The sequence below is a fragment of the Nomascus leucogenys genome, chromosome 12 (genome assembly GCF_006542625.1).
Source record: "Nomascus leucogenys isolate Asia chromosome 12, Asia_NLE_v1, whole genome shotgun sequence".
In the NCBI taxonomy this organism is placed as follows: Eukaryota; Metazoa; Chordata; class Mammalia; order Primates; family Hylobatidae; genus Nomascus; species Nomascus leucogenys.
In genome coordinates, this window is record NC_044392.1 from 74,979,781 (window position 1) to 75,002,736 (window position 22,956).

The 22,956-nt window shown below is 38.6% G+C and overlaps 1 protein-coding gene and 1 non-coding gene across 4 annotated transcripts in view; both read right to left on the minus strand.

Annotated features, from left to right (window-relative positions):
- Nucleotides 1-22,956, minus strand: part of SLC35A3 (solute carrier family 35 member A3) — a 54,979-nt gene that overhangs the window by 27,286 nt on the left and 4,737 nt on the right. For 2 of the 3 annotated variants that reach the window (XM_004090002.3, XM_030825006.1), the window contains exon 2: nt 1,898-2,102. In XM_004090002.3, coding sequence (XP_004090050.1) covers nt 1,898-2,084 — 187 coding nt within the window. In that variant the 5' untranslated portion in view covers nt 2,085-2,102. Of the gene's footprint in view, nt 1-1,897; nt 2,103-4,664; nt 4,742-22,956 lie in introns of those variants that run through there. The other variant, XM_030825005.1, reaches the window with a different exon arrangement.
- Nucleotides 18,447-18,549, minus strand: LOC115837730. Its single transcript, XR_004032789.1, has one exon. It is a non-coding gene; the product is annotated as a U6 spliceosomal RNA (small nuclear RNA).

Here is a 22,956-nt window from a genome sequence, read left to right on the forward strand (position 1 = left end):
TCTCAGTGGGAATGCCTTATAGCTGTCTGAAACTTACATGATGCAAAAAGCAGCTTTAATTCCCCCCAAATCTATTTATATATATCATTAATTGCAGCACCCATTCACCCAATAGTTTAATCTAAAAACCTAGCAATTATTCCTCAAGCTGGATTCCTCCTTTCTTCTGACTTTCACATATTCAGTCTTTTAACAAGTCATGTCAGATGTAGTTTGAAAGAAAACACACAAAAAGGGCCAGGTGTGGTGGCTCACTCCTGTAATACCAACACTTTGGGAGGCCGAGGTGGGCAGATCACCTGAGGTCAGGAGTTCGAGACCAGCCTGGCCAACCTGGTGAAACCCCATCTCTACTAAAAATACAAAAAGTAGCAGAGTGTGGTAGCACGCACCTGTAATCACAGCTACTCAGGAGGCTGAGGCATGAGAATTGCTTGAATCTGGGAGGTGGAGGTTACAGTGAGCCAAGATCGTGACACTGCACTCCAGCCTAGGCGACATAGTGAGACTCAGTCTCAAAAAAAAAAAGAAAGAACGAAAGAACGAAAGAATGAAAAGAAAAAGAAAGAAAGAAAGAAAGAAAGGAAAGAAAATACACAAAAAGCCAAAAAAAACCCATAAAAATTCATCATCATTAGTTATTAGAGAAACACAAGTCAAAACCACAATGAGAAACTACTTCACACCTATTAGAATGGCTATTTAAAGAAAAAAAAAACAAAATATTAAGTGCTGGTGAAGATGTGAAGAAACAGGAACCTTCATACTTTGTTGGTGGAGATGTAAAATGGTCCAGTTACTGTGAAAAACAGTTTGATGGTTCCTTAAAAAGTTAAACATAGAATTACCATATGACCCAGCAATTCTACTCCTAAATATATACCCAGAAGGAATGAAAACAGGGACTCGGACAGATACTTGTACATCTACTGAAGCATTACTCATAGTTCTTTCCAGCATTATTCACAATAGCCGAAAGGTGGAAACAACCCAAGTGTCCATGAACACATGGATGAATAAACAAAATGTGCTACGTCCATACAATAGAATGTTATTCAGCCATAAAAAGGAGTAAAGTTCTGATGCATGTTACAACGTGAATAAATCTTGAAAGCATTTTGCTAAGTGCCAGACCTAAAAGGACAAATACATGATTCTACTTATATGAAATATTTAGAATAGGCAAATTCATAGAGCCAGAAAGTGAATTAGAGGTTACTAGGGGCTGTGGGTAAGGGAGAATGGGGGTTATTACTTAACAGTTACAAAGTTTTTGTTTAAAGTGATAAAAAAAATTTTAGAAATGGACAGTGGTCATTGTTGTACAACATTGTAAAAGTAATGACAATGAAGTGTACACTACAAATAGTTAAGATGGCAAATTTTATGTTATGTGTATATACTTTACCACAGGTTTAAAAAATTAGAATTGAAATATACCAAAAACCATTAAGTAATATACTTTAAACACATAAATTATATGGCTCATGAATTATCTCAATAGAACTATTTTTAAAAACTATATAAAATTAGTCACTGCTGGACTAATCAATAAAGCAAATAAATAGGTGTTTACATTAGTAAAAAAAAAATTATTATGATTCTTCTAAAGTTCTAACAGTAACAGATTTATAAAATTTACTCTTAAATTATTATAAATGCAAGAAACTATTTTATATTTACAGAATTAGCCAGAAGATATGAATCATGATACAGATTAAAATAAAATGGCTTTATTACTAGACTTAAAATGTCTTAAGAAAATGTTTAAAATATTGAAATATTCTTCATACTAGGCCATTCGACAATGCAAGAGTGCAAATGTGTAGTTACCAATATATACATATGCAAACTAAATAAATTGCATTGATTAAAAACAAAAAACCTAGATACCTACTGCTGTCTTTGTAGACCAATAAAATGCAGGCCATTATCTTCAAAAGTTCAGCAACAACCACTGCTGTAGAAGATAGATAACGAGGTCCTTCTTCTTTTAAAGTTCTGGAATAACGCATTGTTAGAACCAAACTGGTAGTCTGAAAGACCAAAATTCCCAGGGAAACGTATTTTAGGTTGGCGGACATTGTTTTATCTTCATTTGACTGAAAAACAAAATAAACAGGGCAAATAAATAAGATTACAACATATGAAAACTAGCATATTAAAAAACACCAAGAGGGAGAAGGGAGAGGGCCTGCAGGTCTCTCCTCCACCTGCCACCAAAAAGAAAAAAGAAAAAAAAAAAACAGAAACTAAGAGACTTCTTGTTCCAGACAAGATGAAATAAGCACACTCCACCTTATTCTTTCTGCTAATTACAACCAAAAACCTTGAATTGGAAACAAAAAGCAACTACCAGAAGACTCAGGAAGGTGAAGAAAATAAGGTAAATTGGCTAGAGACATCAGATCTTGAGGGATGACTCAGCAGTGAATTCCCTAGAGATTTTTTTTGCTACAGATATAATCTACTTTGGGTGCTACAGCAGCCCACAACCTGAAACTGCTCAAAGGCATAGAAGAACAACAACAACAAAAGCCCCAAGAAAAACATACTTTCTCTAACCAAAGGCCTGAGAAGGCAAGAGTCTTTCAGAATAAAATCTTTTCAACTGGTTACTGTGTAATCAGCAAGAAAGAACTTTACTGACCATCCTCATCTTGAACCAATGAAAGCAGAGGTGGCGGCCCTTCCCCTTCCCACTAGGGGCTACAGCAACAGAAACTGTGGGACAGAGCCCTGCTGACCATTCCTGCCCTATAGAAGGCAAATGTTTGCAAGGAGGCAGTACTTTTCCTCCCTCCCCAGTGGCTGTCTATTAACATAGAAGATTTAAATAGGAAACAGAGTCTCGTAATATAATATGCAAAAAGTTCAGGAAACAATCCAAAGTAAGTATATTTATTATACCAACAAACAGAAAAAAGGTCTCAACTTGGATGAGTAAGGACAACCAACAGACAACAACGCAGAGATGACACAGTTGTTGCAACAGTCAGAAAAGAATTTCAAGCAAGCTATCTTAAAAATGCAGCAACAAGCAATTATGAAGACTTAAAATAATTTTAGACTCATATAGTTTAAAAAATTTACAAGAGTTCATATGTACCCTTCACCCAGCTTCCCCCAATGATACTAATTCAAAATCCCTATATTTTCCCTAAAGCAATTCAGTATTACTCCAGGAGACGTACTTTAAATATGAAGACATATATAGGTTAAAAAGTAAAAAGACAAAAAAAGATATATCATGAAAAAAATAACTAAAAAAATTAAAGAAACTTTATTAATATTAGCCAAAATGGGTTACATAAGATTTATTTCTGGAATCAAAGAAAGACATTTCATCATGATAAAAGGGTCAATACATTAGAAAAATATAACCATTTTAAATATATATGTGCCTAATAACATACCTTCAAAATACATAAAGCAAAAACTAACATAACTAAAGGGGAAAACAGGTAAATGCAGTCATAATTAAAGAATTTTACCCTACCTTTCTCAGTAATTAGTAAAATAACAACAAAAAAGAAAACCCAGTAAGAATATAGAAAATCTGAACACTATCAACCACCATTACCATGGTGGACATAAAAATGATCTACCCGGCTGGGCGCAGCAGCTCACGCCTGTAATCCCAGCACTTTGGGAGGCTGAGGCAGGTTGATCATGAGGTCAAGAGATTGAGACCAGCCCGGCCAACATGGTGAAACCTCGTCTCTACTAAAAATACAAAAATTAGCTGGGCGTGGTGGCGTGCACCTGTAGTCCCAGCTGCTTGGGAGGCTGAGGCAGGAGAATAGCTTGAACTCGGGAGGCAGAGGTTGCAGTGAGCCAAGATCATGCCACTGCACTCTAGCCTGGCGGCAGAGCAAGACTACATCTCAAAAAAAAAAAAAAAGATCTATCAGATCTTACTTGAATTCAAGGAAGGACTTAATGCAGTGTGTAATACCTGACTGCTTTCCTAGTGATGATCACATCCTTTGTCATAGATTTAACTGAAGATGCAATTCAATTCTGAACAAAATCGCTGTAGGCTTTTTTGGTAAACAAACAAATAAAAACCAAGCAAGCTTATTTTAAAATCATATGGAGGTACAAAGGACGTAGGCCACCAAAATGATTTTGAAAAAGAAAAACAAAATTGAAAGGCTTAAGCTACCAAACTTCCAGACTTACTATAAAACTACAGTAATCAAAACTGGTGGCTGGGTGCAGTGGCTCATGACTGTAATCCCAGTACTTAGGGTGGCCAAGGCAGGCAGATCACGAGGTCAGGAGTTCAAGACCAGCCTGGCCAACATAGTGAAAGCCCGTCTCTACTAAAAATACAAAAAATTAGCCAGGCATGGTGGTGGGCACCTGTAATCCCAGCTACTCGGGAAGCTGAGGCAGGAGAATTGATTGAACCCAGAGGCGAAGGTTGCAGTGAGCTGAGATTGCACCACTGCACTCCAGCCTGGGCGACAGAGCGAGACACCATCTCAAAACAAAAAAAAAACAAAAAAACAAAGCCTGGTATTGGCATGAGGACAGAAGCATAGATCAATGGAACAGAATATAGTCCAGATTTAGATCCATATGTCTTATGAGCTTAGGCTGCTGTAACAAAGTATCATAGACTGGGTGGCTTAGAAACATAGCAATTTATTTCTCACAGTTCTGCAGGCTGGATCAGAGTGCCGGCATCGTTGGGTTCTAGTGAGGCCCTTCTTCTGGGTTCACAGATGTCTGTCTTCTCATTGTATCCTCACATGGCAGAAAATAGAGAGTTCTCTGGGGTCGCTTTTTTTTTTTTTTTTTTTTTTGAGACGGAGTCTCACTGTCGCCCAGGCTGGAGTGCAGTGGCGCAATCTCGGCTCACTGCTGGCTCTGCCTCCTGGGGTTCACGCCATTCTCCTGCCTCAGCCTCCCGAGTAGCTGGGACTACAGGCGCCCACCACCACGCCCGGCTAATTTTTTTTGTATTTTTAGTAGAGACGGGGTTTCACTGTGTTAGCCAGGATGGTCTCGATCTCCTGACCTCATGATCCGCCCGCCTCGGCCTCCCAAAGTGCTGGGATTACAGGCGTGAGCCACCGCGCCCGGCCGGCCCTACTTCTTAATACCCTCATATTGAGAGTTAGGATTTCAACATGTGAATTTGGGGAGGCAGGGGACGGAGGGGAGAAGAGCACAAATATTCAGTCTATTAAACCATAAATATTGTCAAACAATATTTGACAAAGGTATAGAAAAAAAGGGGATAGTCTTTTCAACAAATAGTTCTGGACTGGAATAATGAGATCTATGTATTTTTATTTATTTATTTATTTATTTTTTGAGACGGGGTCTTGCTCTGTCACCAGGCTGGAGTGCGGTGGTACGATCTCGGCTCACTGCAACCTCTGACTCCCTGGTTCAAGCAATTCTCCTGCCTCAGCCTCCCGAGTAGCTGGGATTACAAGCACACGCCACCACACCCAGCTAATTTTTGTATTTTTAGTAGAGACGGGGTTTCACCATGTTGGCCAGGATGGTCTCGATCTCCTGACCTCATGATCCGCCCGCCTCAGTCTCCCAAAGTGCTGGGATTACAGGCTTGAGCCACCGTGCCCCACCAGATATATGTATTTTTTAAAAAATAACCCTCTACCCCTAACTTTCTCACACCAAATATTAACTAGAAATGGATCATATAGCCATTACAAAAGCTGAAACTATAAATATTCAATAATAACAAAGCATAGGAAAAAAACTGTAATCATGTAGAGATAGGCCAAGAGTTCTTAGGATACAAAAAGCACAAGCCATAAATGAAAAAAATGGATAAATTGGACACATTAAAATTAAAAAATGGGCCACGTGCAGTGGCTCACACCCATAATCCCAGCACTTTGAGGGGCTGAGGCAGGAGGATCACTTGAGCCCAGAAGTTCCAGACCAGCCTGGACAACAAAGTGAGACCTCAGTTCTACAAAAAATTAGCTAGGCATGGTGGCATGCACTTGTGGTCCCAGCATTCAAGAGGCTGAGGCAGGAAGATCAATTGAGCCCAGAAGGTCAAGGCTGCAGTGAGCCATGTTCATGCCACCACACTCCAGCCTGGGTGACAGAGCAAGACTCTGCCTCAATAAAATAAAACAATAATAAATTAAAGACTGCTCTTCCAAAGATACTGTAAAATAATATGAAAGGCAAACTACATTATGGGAGAAAATATTCTTAATACATGTATCTGACAATATATCCAGAACTTTAATAATATAATAAATCAAAGACCGACAATCCAATTTAAAAATAGGCAAAAGATATTTTACCAGCCGGGCACGGTGGCTCATGCCTGTAATCCCAGCACTTTGGGAGGCCGCAGTGGGTGGATCACCTGAGGTCAGGAGTTCAAGAGCAGCCTGGCCAACATAATGAAATCCCATCTCTGCTAAAAATACAAAAATTAGCCGGGCATGCTTGTGGGTGCCTGTAATCCCAGCTACTCAGGAGGCTGAGGCAAGAGAATCGCTTGAACCCGAGAGATGGAGGTTGCAGTGAGCCAAGACTGGGCCATTGTACTCCAGTGTGGGCAACAAGAGTAAAACTCCATCTCAAACAAAACAAAACAAAACAAAAAAAGATATTTTATCAAGAAAGACAAATGAGTGACTAATAGGCATAGGAAAAGGTGTTCAACATCACAGTCATTAGAGAAATACAAATTAAGACCACAATGAAATACCATTATGTACCTATTAGACTGGCTAAATTTTAAAAACTGATACAACTAAGTGTTAAAGGGGATTTAGAGCAAACAGCCCTCAACATTGCTAGTGAAAATGTAAAATGGTACGACCACTTTGAAAAAGTTTATTAATTCCTTATTAAAAGAAAACAGCACTTTGGGAGGCTGAGGCTGGAGGATCACTTGAGGCCAGGAGTTTGAGACCAGCCTGGGCAACATATTGAGACCCCCATCTCTACAAAAAATAAAAAAATTAGCTGGGTTTGGTGCTACATGCATGTAGTTCCAGGTATTCAGGAGGCTGAGGCAGGAGGATGGTTGAGCCCAGGAGGTTTGAGGTTATAGTGAGCTACGATTGAACTTCTGTATCCTAGCCTGGGCAACAGAGCAAGACCCTCTCAAATAAAAACAAAAAGAGGACAGGAGAGAGGAGAGAAGGGGAGGGGAGAGGAGGGGAAGGGGAGGGGAGAGGAGACCAAGGGGAGAAAGACAGGTAAGAAAGGGAAGGTAGGAAAGGAAGGGAAGAAAGGAGAGGAGGGGAGGAGTGGGGAGGGAAGAGGAGGGGAGGGGAGGGACAGAAGGAAGGGAAGGAAGAGAAGGAAGAAAACAATAAATAATCTTCTCATATGACCTAGCAATTCCACTCTTAGATGTACCCAAGAAATTTGAAAATACATGTTCACAACAATATTTGTACATGAATATTTATAGAAGCTTTATTTGTAACATGAGAAATGAAATACTCCAAATGCCCATCAATATTTGAATAAATTATCCTATGTGGTATATCCATACAATGGAATAATGCTCAGCTATAAAAAGGAATAATATACTGCCACACTAAAGCACCCAAAAAAAGTAAAAAACATACTGAGCAAAAAAAATTTAAACAAAACAGTATACTGTATACTTTATCTTTCCATTTATATAAAATTCTAGAAAAGGCAAAATTAAACTATAGTGACAGATGCAAACTTATGGTTACCTATAGATAGGGGCTGGGGTTGAGGGTTGACTGCAAAGGGACAGCAAAGAATTTTTGGTAGTGGTGGAAATACTGTGTGGTGGTTATATGATTGAATTTATTTATCAGAATTCACTGAATTGTGGGTTTTGTTTAAATCTACAATTCAGGGGTACAATAGTTCATTTTATTCAATGGGTACATTTTATTGTATGTAAATTACAACTCAATAAAGTTGATTTAAAAAAATTAAAGATTGAGGACATACCAAATAATAGCATTCCTAACCAGGCTTTCTTCACAACTTTGGCTCTAGCTCTGATTTCTTTAGATTAATTCTAAGGACATTCTGTTAGTCTATTCTTCACCCCACCTCTATCTTTTCCATGAGTCCAACTTCTACCTAAGTTTTTTCAAATGTGAACCCTGTTTATAGTATATCTCTTTAGAGCTCTCACAACCCAAGCTATCAAGCTACCAGGTTGCTACAACCAAGCTACCATGGTTTAGGTATGGTTGTATATATATGATCCTTAACTCCTAATTATTGTAATATATATAATATATTCAAACAGATTCAACAATCATTATTTCATGCCTACATTAGGCTAAGTACCATAGTTACAGAGAGATCTACTCCTAAAAGCATTAAGCCTAGCTTACTAAATTCAGCAATTCCTACCCTCAGCTGAATATGCTCCAAATACGAACAATGCAGCACCATGAATATAAGGATAAAATTTTTAATGGTAAAATATGTATACTCACCATTAAATATACATAGATTATAATTATTGGAAAAAACGATCTTAAGCATTTAATTTGACTTTCAGAGACAAAAACTGAATAATACATCTCTGTTACAAATAGAGGATCAAGATTAGAGGAAAGAATACATAGACTTCTTAATCATCTATCTCAATTTTGTCCAATGTGAAATAAAATTATAACACTTTAGAGGTATAATATGTTTTCAAAATCATCTAATATAATTTCGTCACTTTAAAATGTAGAAAATAGTGAATAGAGAAGTAGATGATTTGTTCAAGGTCACTACTAGTAACTGGAGACACCAGCCTATATAGCTTATTTCAGGCTCCCTGGCTCCCACTACATGCTATTGTAAAATTCCAGGACATCCTGGTGCCTTTATCTCTATATGGAAGGAGAGTAAGTTTCCAGCAACTTACATTTGGCAGAGGCATCTAATTCTCCTGGAAAATGTCAAACAATGATTTCATATCTGTTCAAGGAAGTCTTTTGTTTATTCTGTGCAAACAAGACCATAATGTCCCTATTATAACAGCAATGCTCTAACTTCTTTTCAAGTGAAAATTTAGGCCAGGCGTGGTGGCTCAGGCTTGTAAACCCAGCACTTTGGGAGGCCCAGGTGTGCAGATCACTTGACTCCAGGAGTGAGAGATCAGTCTGGTCAAAATGGTGAAAACTTGTCTCTACAAAAAATACAAAAATTAGCTGGGCATGGTGGCCTGTGCCTGTGGTCCCAGCTGTTGGGGTCTGAGGAGGAAGGATCCCTTGAGTTCGGGAAGTCAAAGCTGCAATGAGCCAAGATTGTGTACCACTGCACTCCAGCCTGAGTAACAAAAAGAGGCCCTGTCTCAAAAAATCAAAAAATAAATAAACAAATAAAAAAAAATTAAAGGTCAGGATATACTTTGAAAATTTTGCATTTCCATTTCCAAACATCAATATAAACATTCACCATAATAATCCAGTTATTATTAATGCTCTTTATATTTATTATAATGTATGTTTTTAAAAGTTGAAAAGTAGAATATGGCCAGGCGCAGGGGCAGGCAGATCACTTGAACCCAGGAGTTAGAGGCCAGCCTATGCAACGTGGCAAAACCATGTCTCTCCTAAAAAATACAAAAATTATCTGGGCATGGTGGTGCATGCTTGTAGTCCCAGCTACTCAGGAGGCTGAAGTTGGAGGATCACTTGAGCCCGGGAGGTCAAGGCTGCAGTGAACCATGGCGGCACCACTGCACTCCAGCCTGAGCAACAGAGTGAGACCCTGTCTCAAAAAAAAAAAAAAAAAAAGTAGAATATATGCAAACAAATGATCATTTGTAACAGATTACCTATAAAGAATTAAAATTTAATTTACTATTCTGCCTAACAGTAGAATAAACTCAAAATGAAAATAATCAGGCATCCAAATTGATAAAGAGGAAGTCAAACTGTGGCTGTTTGCTGATAATATGATTGTATACTTAGAAAACCCTAAAGACTCATCCAAAAAGCTCCTAGAACTGATAAATGAATTCAGCAAAGTTTCAGGATACAAAAGTAATGTACACAAATCTGTAGCTCTGCTATACACCAACAGTGACCAAGCTGAGAATCAAATAAATAACTCAACCCCTTTTACAATAGCTGCAAAACAATAAAATAAAATACTTAGGAATATACCTAACCCAGGAGGTGAGAGACCTCTATAAGGAAAACTACAAAACACTGCTGAAAGAAATCATAGATGACACAAATAAATAGAAATATATCCCATGCTCACAGATGCGTAGAATCAATATTGTGAAAATGACCGTACTGCCAAAAGCAATCTACAAATTCAATGCAATTCCCATCAAAATGCCAGCATCATTCCTCACAGAACTAGAAAAAACAATCCTAAAATTCATATGGAACCAAAAAAGAGCCTGCATAGCCAAAGCAAGACTAAGCAAAAAGAACAAATCTGGAGGTATCACATTACCTGACTTCAAACTATACTATAAGGCCATAGTCACTAAAACAGCATGGTACTGTTATAAAAATAGGCACAAAGACCAATGGAACAGAATAGAGAGCCAACTGATCTTCAACAAGGCAAACAAAAACATAGAGTGGGGAAAGGACACCCTATTCAACAAATGATGCTGGGATAATTGGCCACCTGTAGAAGAATGAAACTGGATCCTCCTCTCTCACCTTATACAAATATCAACTCAAGGTGGATCAAGGACTTAAATCTAAGACCTGAAACCATAAAAATTCTAGAAGATAACATTAGAAAAACCCTACTAGACACTGGCTTAGGCAAAGACTTAATGACCAAAAACCCAAAAGCAAATGCAACAAAAACAAAGATAGATGACTAAAAAGTTTCTTCACAGCAAAAGAAATAATCAGCAGAGTAAACAGACAACCCACAGAGTGGGAGAAAATATTTGCAATCTATACATCCAACAAACAACTAATATCCAGAATGTACAAGGAACTCAAGCAAATCAGCAAGAAAAAAACCAAACAATCCCATCCAAAATTGGGCTAAGGACATGAACAGACAATTCTCTAAAGAAGATATACAAATGGCCAATAAACATGAAAAAATGCCCAAAATCACTAATTATCAGGGAAATGCAAATCAAAACCACAATGTGATACCACTTTAATCCCACAAGAACAGCCAAAATCAAAAAATAAAAATAAAAATAGATGTTGGCATGGATGTGTTGAAAAGGGAACACTTTTACCCTGCCGGTTGGAATGTAAACTAGTGTAACCACTATGGAAAACAATGTGGAGATTCCTTAAAGAACTAAAAGTAGAACTACCATTTGATCCAGCAATCCCACTACTAGGTATCTAGACAGAGGAAAAAAAGTCATTTTATGAAAAAGATACTTGCACACGTATGTTTATAGCAGCACAATTTGCAATTATGAAAATATGGAACCAGTCCAAATGTCTATTAATCAACAAAGAAATTGTGGTATATATACGATGGAGTACTACTCAGCCATAAAAAGAAATGAAATAATGACATTCACAGCAACCCAGATGGAATTGGAGACCATTATTCTAGGTGAAGTAACTCAGGAATGAAAAACCAAACATCATATGTTCTCACTCCTAAATGGGAGCTAAGCTATGGGGATGCAAAGGCCCCTTTAATCTACAACTCTACCTCTTCCCCCCAGGGGAATCAATTATCCGGCTTAGCCACAAGTGTTTTTATCCTATTTTTAAAAATTTAATATTTCATATGACTTCTCAGGCCCCCTCTATTTCTTGTTTTTGTACTTTTTAACCGATATATCAGATCTACTTCTTTTGGGAGTACATGTGATATTTTCATACATGTATATGATGTGTAATGATTAAATGAGGGTTAATTGGGATATCCAACAAACTAATCTTTATGTTGAGAACATTACAATTCTTCTAGCTATTTTGAAATGTAAAATAATTAATTAAATGTAAAATAAAATTAAAAAATAAGGCCGGGCACGGTGGCTCATGCCTGTAATCCCAGCACTTTGGGAGGCCAAGGCCGGCGGATCATGCAGTCAGGAGTTTGAGACCAGCCTGGCCAACATGGTGAACCCTCGTCTCTGCTAAGCATACAAAAATTAGCCAGGCGTAGTGGTGGGTGCCTGTAATCCCAGCTACAAAGGGGGCTGAGGCAGGAGAATCGCTTGAACCTGGGAGGCAACCTCCATCTTGAAAAAATAAATAAATAATATATTTCCCTACTGTATTATCAAATACTAAAACGTATTCCTTCTATTCAACTGTTTTTTTGTTTTGTTTTGAGACGGGGTCTCGCTTTGTCGCCAGGCTGGAGTACAGTGGCACGATCTCAGCTCACTCCAACCTCTGCCTCCCGGTTTCAAGAGATTCTCCTGCCTCGGCCTCCTGAGTAGCTGGGATTACAGGTGCCCGCCACCACGCCCAGCTAATTTTTTGTATTTTTAGTAGAGATGGGGTTTCACCATGTTGGTCAGGTTGATATCGATCTCCTCACCTTGTGATCCGCCCATATAGGCCTCCAAAAAGTGCTGGGATTACAGGCATGAGCCATCGCGCCTGGCCCCCAACTGTATTTTTGTAGCCGTTATCCAACTTCTCTTCATCCCACTCCCCTCCAGTTCTGAAACACACACACACCCACACACACACAATTCTATTAATCTAATTTCAACTTTTTCTCCTAAAAGTTCCACATAAATTTGTAAAATGTAAACGTTGAGTATATCTATATAGTAAAATATAACATATAATAATCAACTATTGTATAATTATTATAATGATCCATAATTATAATCTTTGGGTATGAGTGTAGAGATTACAATCACACTGATTTGATACAGCAATCACATTGCTAGCACTTCCATAAATCCTTTACAGTCCTGTGCCCAAAAAATATTTCAGGGTTTTGTTTGTCACCCTAATAGATCTTGAACTTGCTTTCTAATCACTAATTCTCCTCTAAAATTTTGGAAGTTTGATATTTATAAAGTTGAGTTTTATTATTTTTAAATCTCTTCTCACCTCTTGGGGGAAAATATACAAGAAAATTTCATTCATCTAAACTCCATTCATTTGGATTTAATGAGTTTGGATGATGGCTTGGTTAGAATTTACTTTTGCATTTTATACAAAAAATATTAGCTTATTTCATGTTCAAAGATATTTTCAGTAATTATTTAATACTCTTAAGAGAAAAAGATTTTCAAACACACTAAAATCTATAGTTTAAATATATGTGATCTGCTAGTTACCTTCATTTTTATTAAAGCAGCTCCCAAAGATCATTGCTTTACAAAGTTTTATCAGCCAATTACGAGTTACTTTACAGGTCTAAATATTTAAAAAATATACATTATAGGCCGGGAGCAGTGGCTCAAGCCTGTAATCCCAGCACTTTGGGAGGCCGAGGCGGGCGGATCACAAGGTCAGGAGATCGAGACCATCCTGGCTAACACGGTGAAACCCTGTCTCTACTAAAAATACAAAAAATTAGCCGGGAGTGTTGGCGGGCGCCTGCAGTCCCAGCTACTCGGGAGGCTGAGGCAGGAGAATGGCGCGAACCCGGGAGGCGGAGCTTGCAGTGAGCCGAGATCGCACCACTGCACTCCAGCCTAGGCGACGGAGCGAGACTCCGTCTCAAAAAAAAAAAAAATATATATATATATATATATATATACACACATTATATAATGTATATGTTTCATTAATGCACACTTACTACCACCCCATCCTCAAATTAATGAGATACTGATAAATTATTTATATCTTCATTAATTGCATTAGAGATCTACACCAAGTTCTAAAATATTCAAAACACCATATACCAATAATTTATATTCATCTTTTCAAAAATAGAATACAGGCCGGGCGCTGTGGCTCACACCTGTAACTCCAGCACTTTGGGAGGCCAAGGCGGGCGGATTGCCTGAGCTCAGGAGTTCAAAGCCTGGGCAACATGGCAAAACCTGTCTCTACTAAAAATACAAAAAATTAGCTGGGCGTTGTGGTGCGCGCCTGTAATCCCAGCTATGCAGGAGGCTGAGGCACAAGAATCACTTGAACCCAAGAGGCGGAGGTTGCAGTGAGCTGAGATTGTGCCACTGCACTCCAGCCTGGGCAACACAGCAAGACTCTGTCTCAAAAAAAAAAAAAAAAGAAAGAATACATCCTTGTAGGTGTAGGTAAACCCTAAAATCAGTATTACTACAGACTTATTTCCAGAGGCTCACCAATGTATAGTCTGTATACTTTTTCAGTCTGTGTATAAAGCTTATCATTCTGAGACAATATCTGCATTTTGCTGATATGTCTCCAGCCACTAAAAGTCCTAAAAAACTAAATGTTTAGTCAATGTTTTAAAATTGTACTAAATTCATATACAGGCTGGGTGCAGTGGCTCATGTCTGTAATCCCAGCACTTTGGGAGGCTGAGGTGAGTGGATCACTTGAGGCCAGGAGTTCGAGCCAAGCCTGGTCAACATGGCAAAACCCTGTCTCTACTAAAAATACAAAAATTAGCCAGGCATGGTGGCACACGCCTGTAATCCCAGCTACTCAGGAGGCTAAGGCCACGAGAATTTCTCAAACCTGGGAGGAGGAGGTTGCAGTGAGCCGAAATCCCACCGCTACACTCCAGCCTGGGCAACAGAGCAAGACTCTGTCTCAAAAATAAATAAATAAGTAATAAAATAAAATAAAATTCATATACATTTTTAGACTACCTACTATCTTAGATATTCTGTAAGTCAGTTTTCCTTCTATTATAAAAACAAGGGCTAAATTCCTAAGTTATGATTTTTAGAGTAAGCTATATTTACATTTTCTAAACACTATACTTCCTTAGTAATAATATCAGTCTACTAGAGGTTAATGACATAAGAGAGTATATATGAAAACACACAAGTTACAAAGTGCCATGCAAATATGTCACATTATACACTGGTCAGAGACAACTATTAGGGTAAAAAACAAACATTTTAAGGTTTTTTCCAAATAAATCAACAGAAAAAAGTATATACATACAGAAATGCTGAGCTCAGTTGAAATTTTTTGTCCATTATCTTCCATGATGCCAAAACTTTAAAACCATAACCTATCATTACAGGCTAAATAATGACAAAATTCATCACAATTGATTTCACTTTTGACACTGGTATTTGTATATATTCTTTTCTAACTACCTCAGAAGTAGCTACAGTACTCAAGAAGAAGAGCAACAATATCTTGTACTTGAAATCCATAATAATCTCGTGGAAAATCCAAAAACCTTTTTTATATAAGTCAAAGAAATGAGTAGAAAGTAATTTACACTACAGATATAATAAACTCAATTTTTATGATAGAAACAATAGCCTCCCCTAAATTATTTCCCTCTTCAGTGCTTAAGAAAAGCAAAATTTTGCTCAATAACATTTAACCAACTCTTCATAACTTACAGGCTCCTATCACATTCTAAGTTAAACAGCTTTTCATTGTTTCTCCTTTTCTTTCTTCCTTAAGGTGTCAGGTAACTGTTTACTAAGAAAATATCACCTGTACGCAAGTTACAGTAGTATCCATTTTTGACTTGTTCTTTCATAGGCTGCAAAATTTCCATTCCTAGATTCAAATAAAACCAAGAGTATTCAGATATTTCTTTATCTATACAAATATAAAACCTATTTGCATTCTAATGTTTAGATAAAAATCGTTCAGCACTATTGTACTCTATACAGAAATGTATTGATTTGGAAAACAAAACGACTTAATATCTCTAAGATCTCCTTTCAATGTGTGGTGCCATGTAAAAATGAACTTACTCCTTCCCATCCTCCCATTTCCCCACACTCTCATGCAATTCTGCTCTACCTCATTCTGTTATGGTCACTTCCCACCACTTACAACAGTTAAAGATATTCTACAAAGAACAGAGACTTGTGTAAAAGCCAGGTAGGGTCTACAGGCACTAATCATTAGTAAAGACTCAAAACTAAGAAGATTGGAGATAGAAATAAAAAAAAATACAGTTATCACACAATTCTCCAGATGGAAATCAGCCATCAAATATTTAATTAATACATATAATATATATAAACACTTCAATAAAGCTGGAATATATATATATATATATATATATATATATATATAGATAGAGAGAGAGAGAGAGAGAGAGAGAGAGAGAGATGGAGTCTTGCTCTGTTGCCCAGGCTGGAGTGTAATGGTGTGATCTCGGCTCACTGCAACCTCTGCCTCCTGGGTTCAAGCGATTCTCCTGCCTCAGTCGCCTGAGTAGCTGGGATTATAGGCTTGCACCACCATGCCCGGCTAATTTTTGTATTTCTAGTAGAGACAGGGTTTCACCATGTTGGCCAGGGTGGTCTCGAACTCCTGACCTCAGGTGATCCACCCACCTCGGCCTCTCAAAGTGCTGGGATTACAGGCATGAGCCGCCGCACGCGGCCTGGAAAAGGAAATAATGCTGCATATCTACAACTATCTGATCTTTGACAAACCTGACAAAAACAAGCAATGGGGAAAGGATTCCCTATTTAATCAATGATGCTGGGAAAACTGGCTAGCCATATGTAGAAAGCTGAAACTGGATCCCTTCCTTACACCTTATACAAAAATTAATTCAAGATGGATTAAAGACTTACATGTTAGACCTAAAACCATAAAAACCCTAGAAGAAAACCTAGGCAACACCATTCAGGACATAGGCATGGGCAAGGACTTCATGTCTAAAACACCAAAAGCAATGGCAACAAAAGCCAAAATTGACAAATGGGATCTAATTAAACCAAAGAGCTTCTGCACAGCAACAGAAACTACCATCAGAGTGAAGAGGCAACCTACAGAATGGGAGAAAATTTTTGCAACCTACTCATCTGACAAAGGACTAATATCCAGAATCTACAATGAACTCAAACAAATTTACAAGAAAAAAACAACCCCATCAACAAGTGGGGGAGGGATATGAACAGACACTTCTCAAAAGAAGACATTTACGCAGCCAAAAGACACATGAAAAAATGCTCATCATCACTGGCCATCAGAGAAATGCAAATCAAAACCACAATGAGATACCATCTCACACCAGTTAGAATGGCCATCATTAAAAAGTCAGGAAACAACAGGTGCTGGAGAGGATGTGGAGAAATAGGAACACTTTTACACTGTTGGTGGGACTGTAAACTAGTTCAACCATTGTGGAAGTCAGTGTGACGATTCCTCAGGGATCTAGAACTAGAAATACCATTTGACCCGGCCATCCCATTACTGGGTATATACCCAAAGGATTATAAATCATGCTGCTATAAAGACACATGCACATGTATGTTCATTGTGGCACTATTCACAATAGCAAAGACTTGGAATCAACCCAAATGTCCATCAATGATAGACTGGATTAAGAAAATGTGGCACATATACACCATGGAATACTATGTAGTCATAAAAAATGATGAGTTCATGTCCTTTGTAGGGACATGGATGAAACTGGAAACCATCATTCTCAGCAAACTATCGCAAAGACAAAAAACCAAACACCGCATGTTCTCACTCATAGGTGGGAATTGAACAATGAGAACACATGGACACAGGAAGGGGAACATCACACGCTGGGGACTGTTGTGGGGTGGGGGGAGGGGGGAGGGATAGCGTTAGGAGATATACCTAATGCTAAATGATGAGTTAATGGGTGCAGCACACCAACATGGCACATGTATACATATGTAACAAACCTGCACGTTGTACACATGTACCCTAAAACTTAAAGTATAATAATAATAAAATTTAAAAAAAAAAGAAAAGGAAAGGAGGCCGGGCACGGTGGCTCACGTCTGTAATACCAGCACTTTGGGAAGCCAAGGTGGGCGGATCATAAGATAGAGGAGATGTAGACCATCCTGGCTAACATGGTGAAACACTGTCTCTACTAAAAATATAAAAAATTAGCCGGGCATGGTGGCGGGCGCCTGTAGTCCCAGCTACTCGGGAGGCTGAGGCAGGAGAATGGCATGAACCCAGGAGGTGGAGCTTGCAGTGAGCCGAGATCACGCCACTGCACTCCAGCCTGGGCAACAGAGTGAGACTCTGTCTCAAATAAAAAAGAAAAGAAAGAAAAGGAGAATACAGATACACAAGAGAAGAATGCAATATAAAGATGAAGCTGAGAGAGATTTGATGATGCTGTCCTTGGATATTAGAGTGATGCAGGCACAAGCAAAGGAATATTGTCAGCCAACAGAAGCTGGAAGAGGAAAGGAATGGATGCTCTCCCAGAGCAACCAGATGGAGTGAGGCCTTGCTGACAATTAGATTTCAACTCAATTATATTAATTTTGGATTTCTGGTCTCCAGAACTGTGAGAGAATAAATTGCTGTTGTTTTAAGCCATAAAATTTGTGATAATTTGTTACAGCAGTCACAAGAAATTAATATGAGGATCTAAGTCTGTATTTTTTAAATGTAATGTTTCCAATTCTACATCTATTTTTTCTTCCCTAACGGAATGCTTCATGAATTTGTGTAGCATCCTTGAGCAAGGGCCATGCTAATCTTCTCCATAACGTTCGAATTTTAGTATATGTGCTGCCAAAGGGAACACTCTATGTCTATTCCAGAAGAAAGCGTTAAATATGTTTCAGAGAAAGATTGGATGAAATTAAGTTGCTATATTTTAAAAAATTAATTATTAGGAAAACTGGTTTACTGAAGAGTACACAGAACAATTCCTTGCACACAGTATGCACTCAATAAATACTTTTTAAAATATATCCTGGACTCAGTAACAACAAAGATACTAAATGAATGAGAAACTACTCTAGTAATCTTCTCATAGAAAACTGACCCATCCACTTTTTGCTCACAAACCTAAATGTTTAACCGTAACATTTCCATAGAAAAAACAAGGATTTAGCCAGGGTTACAAAGCAATTCTTCTACTACCGCTTAGTTTGGAAAACATCAATTTGTTTTATTATTTTATTTCTTATTTTCTTATTTTATTTTATATTTTTTGAAACAGGGTCTCACTCTGTTCCCCAGGCTGGAGTGCAGTGGCATGCCACGGCTCACTGCTGCCTCTACCTCCTGGGCTCAAGCTATCCTCCCACCTCAGCCTCCTGAGTAGCTGCAACCACATGCATGTGCCACTACACCTAACTAAATTTTTTAAATATTTTTTTATTTGTAAAGATGGGGTCTCCCTGTGTTGCCCAGGCTGGTCTCAGGCTCAGGCCATCCTGCCTCAGCTTCCCACAGTGCTGGGATTACAGGTATAAGCCACTCCGCCCGGCCTCTTTGCTGTTTTAAAAGACACAGATAGGTACGGGTAGGAGGAAAAAAGGACATAAAAGGCAAAACAGTACAGATTGTCACTATTTTCATTAGTATGTTTGTTTTTATAACTTGAAATATTAATAACATATAATCAGATATAAAGCTTATAAGCTAGAGAAAAAAATTTCCCAATTTTAGTCTCCCTGTCCATACTAGACTATTCAAGTTGACTCCTTTAAACATAATTTATTGCTCAATCTCAGATATACTACTACATGTATCAAAACGTGCCAACTGAAACGTATCTACACGCAGAAAGTAAAATATAATTACTCATTAAGATAGAGTTGCTCCCCACGCACTAACATTACAAGGTTCTAGCATTTTCCAATGATTTTTCAAATGTTTAGGTATTAAAGCATACAAAGGCCAGGCACGTGTCTCACGCCTATAATCCCAGCACTTTGGGAGATCAAGGTGGGAGGATCCCTTGAGCCCAGGAGTTCCAGACCAGCCTGGGCAACATAGTCAGACTCTGTCTTTACAAAAAACTTTTAAAAATTAGCCGGATGTTGTGGTGTGTGCCTATCTATACTCCCAGCTACTCGAGAAGCTGAGGCTGGAGGATTGCTCGAGGCCAGGAGCAATGAGCCATACTCACATCACTGCCCTCCCTCCCTCTCTCCCTCCTTTCCTCCCTTCCTCCCTTCCTTCTGAGATGGAGTTTCACTCTTGTCGCCCAAGCTGGAGTGCAATGGTGCGATCTTGGCTCACTGCAACCTCTACTTCCCGAGTTCAAGTGATTTTCCTGCTTCAGCCTCCCGAGTAGCTGAGATGCTGAGATTACAGAGATTACAGGCGCCTGCCACCACGCCCAGCTAATTTTTTTTTTTTTTTTGTATTTTTAATAGAGACGGGGTTTCGCGATGTTCATTAGGCTGTTCTCAAACTCCTGACCTCTGGTGATCCGCCCGCCTCCACCTCCCAGAGTGCTGGGATTACAGGTGTGATCCACTGCACCGGGCCTACTGCACTCCTTCTTGTGTGACAGAGTAAGACCCTGCCTTAAATAAATAAAGCATAGAAGGGTAATCGAGAACAATGTTTAGCTATTCAGCCTGAGGATAAACCTGAATGGTGAGGGGCCTTAAAATAGTTTTCTTTGCAGCATTCATAAATGATTTTAAAAAATTTAATGTGAAAATAATTTAAAACAATATAGAATGAGCAGTTTTTATGGATTTGTGGTCTGACAACTGACATTCTTTTTTTTTTTTCCAACTTTTATTTTAGATTGAAGGTAAGGGGTAGGTATGCACGTTTGTTACATGGGTAAATTGTGTGTCCTGGGGGTTTGGTGTATAGATAATTTTGTCACCCAGGTAATCAGCATAATACCCAATAGGCAATTTTTCAATCCTTACCCACCTCCAACCCTGCACCCTTAAATAGACCTCAATGTCTACTGTGACCCGTTCTTTGTGTTCATATGTACTCAATGTTTAGCTCCAACTTACAACTGAGAGCATGCGGTATTTAGTTTTCTGTTCCTGCATTAATTTGCTTTCCTTCAGCTCCATCCATGTTGCTGCAAAGGCCATAGTCTCATTGTCTTATAGCTGCATAGTATTCCAGGGTATATATGTACCATAGTTTTATGTCCAGTTCACCACTGATGGGCATCTAGATTGATTCTATGTCTCTGCTATTGTGAATAGTGCTGTGATAAACTTACGGTGCATATGCCTTTACAGAACGATTTATCTTCCTTTGTTGTCAAAGGTTTTCAAACTTTAAAAAATCCTAGCTGCTGACTGTGTTTAAATAATTAATGTTAGATTACCACCTTCCCTTGAGAACAAGATTCCAATATTCGAATCCAAATGCTGTATAGTTTTGTTTTTTTAACAAACACCTTTCTAAACATGAAATTGCAACCACTTCCAGGTAAACCTACAGTCTTAGAAGTTTACACATACTATAAGCTTAAGCTACAGAGAATATAAATATATATTAATTATGTTTGTTCTACATTTACTGTTCAAGTCTTATGCCAGTCTGCCTAACTGAAGAGGGCAAGCTTAGATGCTCTCAACTCTAATCTAGCCTCCGTATGGCAGATGTCTTAATAAGACATAGGTCTGATCACATCTCTTCTGTTTTTGTTTTTTTTTGGGGGGGGTTTTTTTGAGACCAAGTCTGACTCTGTCACCCAGGCTGGAGTGCAGTGTTGTGATCACGGCTCGCTGCAGCCTCAACCTTCTTGGCTCAGGCAATCCTTCTGCCTCTGTCTCCCAAGTAGCTAGACCTACAACCGCATGCCACCACAACCAGATAATTTTTTTATTTTTTGTAGAGCCGGGGTCTTGCTTCATTGCCCATGCCGGTCTCAAACTCCTGCCCTCAAGTGATCCTCTCACCTAGGCCTCCCAAAATGCCGGGATTACAGGCATGAGTCACTGTGCCTTTCCCTGTTTGTAAAGTTTAACTGACTTCTTACAAAATAGAGGATAGAGTCCAAACTCCTTCATATAAAACAGCCCTCATAATCTGGTCCCAGCCTACATTTCCTGCCATAAACTATTACCTGTCTCAATCTTGTTCTTTCATGCATTCACTGAACAAATATTCCTCTTTTTAAACACCTCTTCTCCCTTCTCTATTTGCAGAACCTCTACATATCTTACAGGACTCAAAATACAAGTTTCAGTAAAGTTTCATATGTCTTCCAAGCAGATTGAATCCTTCACTCTACTATACTCTTATGCCATTTTGCATATACCTTTTACAATAGCACTCATAAATTTTATCAGACTAATTTGTTGACAAATGATACACACTTCCTTCTTCTATTCACTGTATTTCCTGCTTCTCCGTACCAGCACCTTTCATATATTAAGCATTTACTCTATATTGAATTTATAAAATAATAAATAAACTCCACAATATTTATTGTGGGAGAATGATCTCTTCATAACTCTGTGTAATAACATAAAAGACAAATGCAGGGGCTGGACATGGTGGCTCAGGCCTGCAATCCCAGCACTTTGGGAGGCTGAGGTGGGCAGATCACTTGAGCCCGGAAGTCTGAGACCAGCCTGGGCAACATGGTGAAAGCTGTCTCTACAAAAAATACAAAAATTAGCCAGGCATGGTGGCATATGCCAGTAGTTCCACCTACTCGGGAGGCTAAGGTGGGAGATCACTTGAGCCAGGGAGGTAGAAGTTGCAGTGAGCTGAGATCACGCCTCTGTACTCCAGCCAAGGTGACAGTGAGACCCTGTCTCAAAAAAAAAAAAAAAAAGGCAAATGCAGGTCAAAACTGGTTTGCATTAAATGTTTTCTAATAACTGTAATAACTGTACTTCATGAGAGAAGTAAAAATAGTAAGAGAATCTTGAATACCTACAGTATATCAGGCATTGTGCTAGGTGATTTACAGGTATTATCTCATTTAGATCTCATTTAATCTGTAAAAGGCGGTATTCATTTTACAGATTAAGAAACAGAGGTTCTGAGATATTAAGTGTATGGCTTGTCTTGCATAACTTGTCAGAGCTCAGACATGAACCAAGATTTATCTCGGTCAAAACCCATAGTCTTTGCAGTAAAGCCTGTGTTTAAGCATGTCTATGGACTGATCACACCAGTAATCTCAACACTTTCAGAGGCCATGGTGGGAGGATTGCCTGAGGCCAGGAGTTCAAGACCAGCCAAGCCAACATAATAAGAC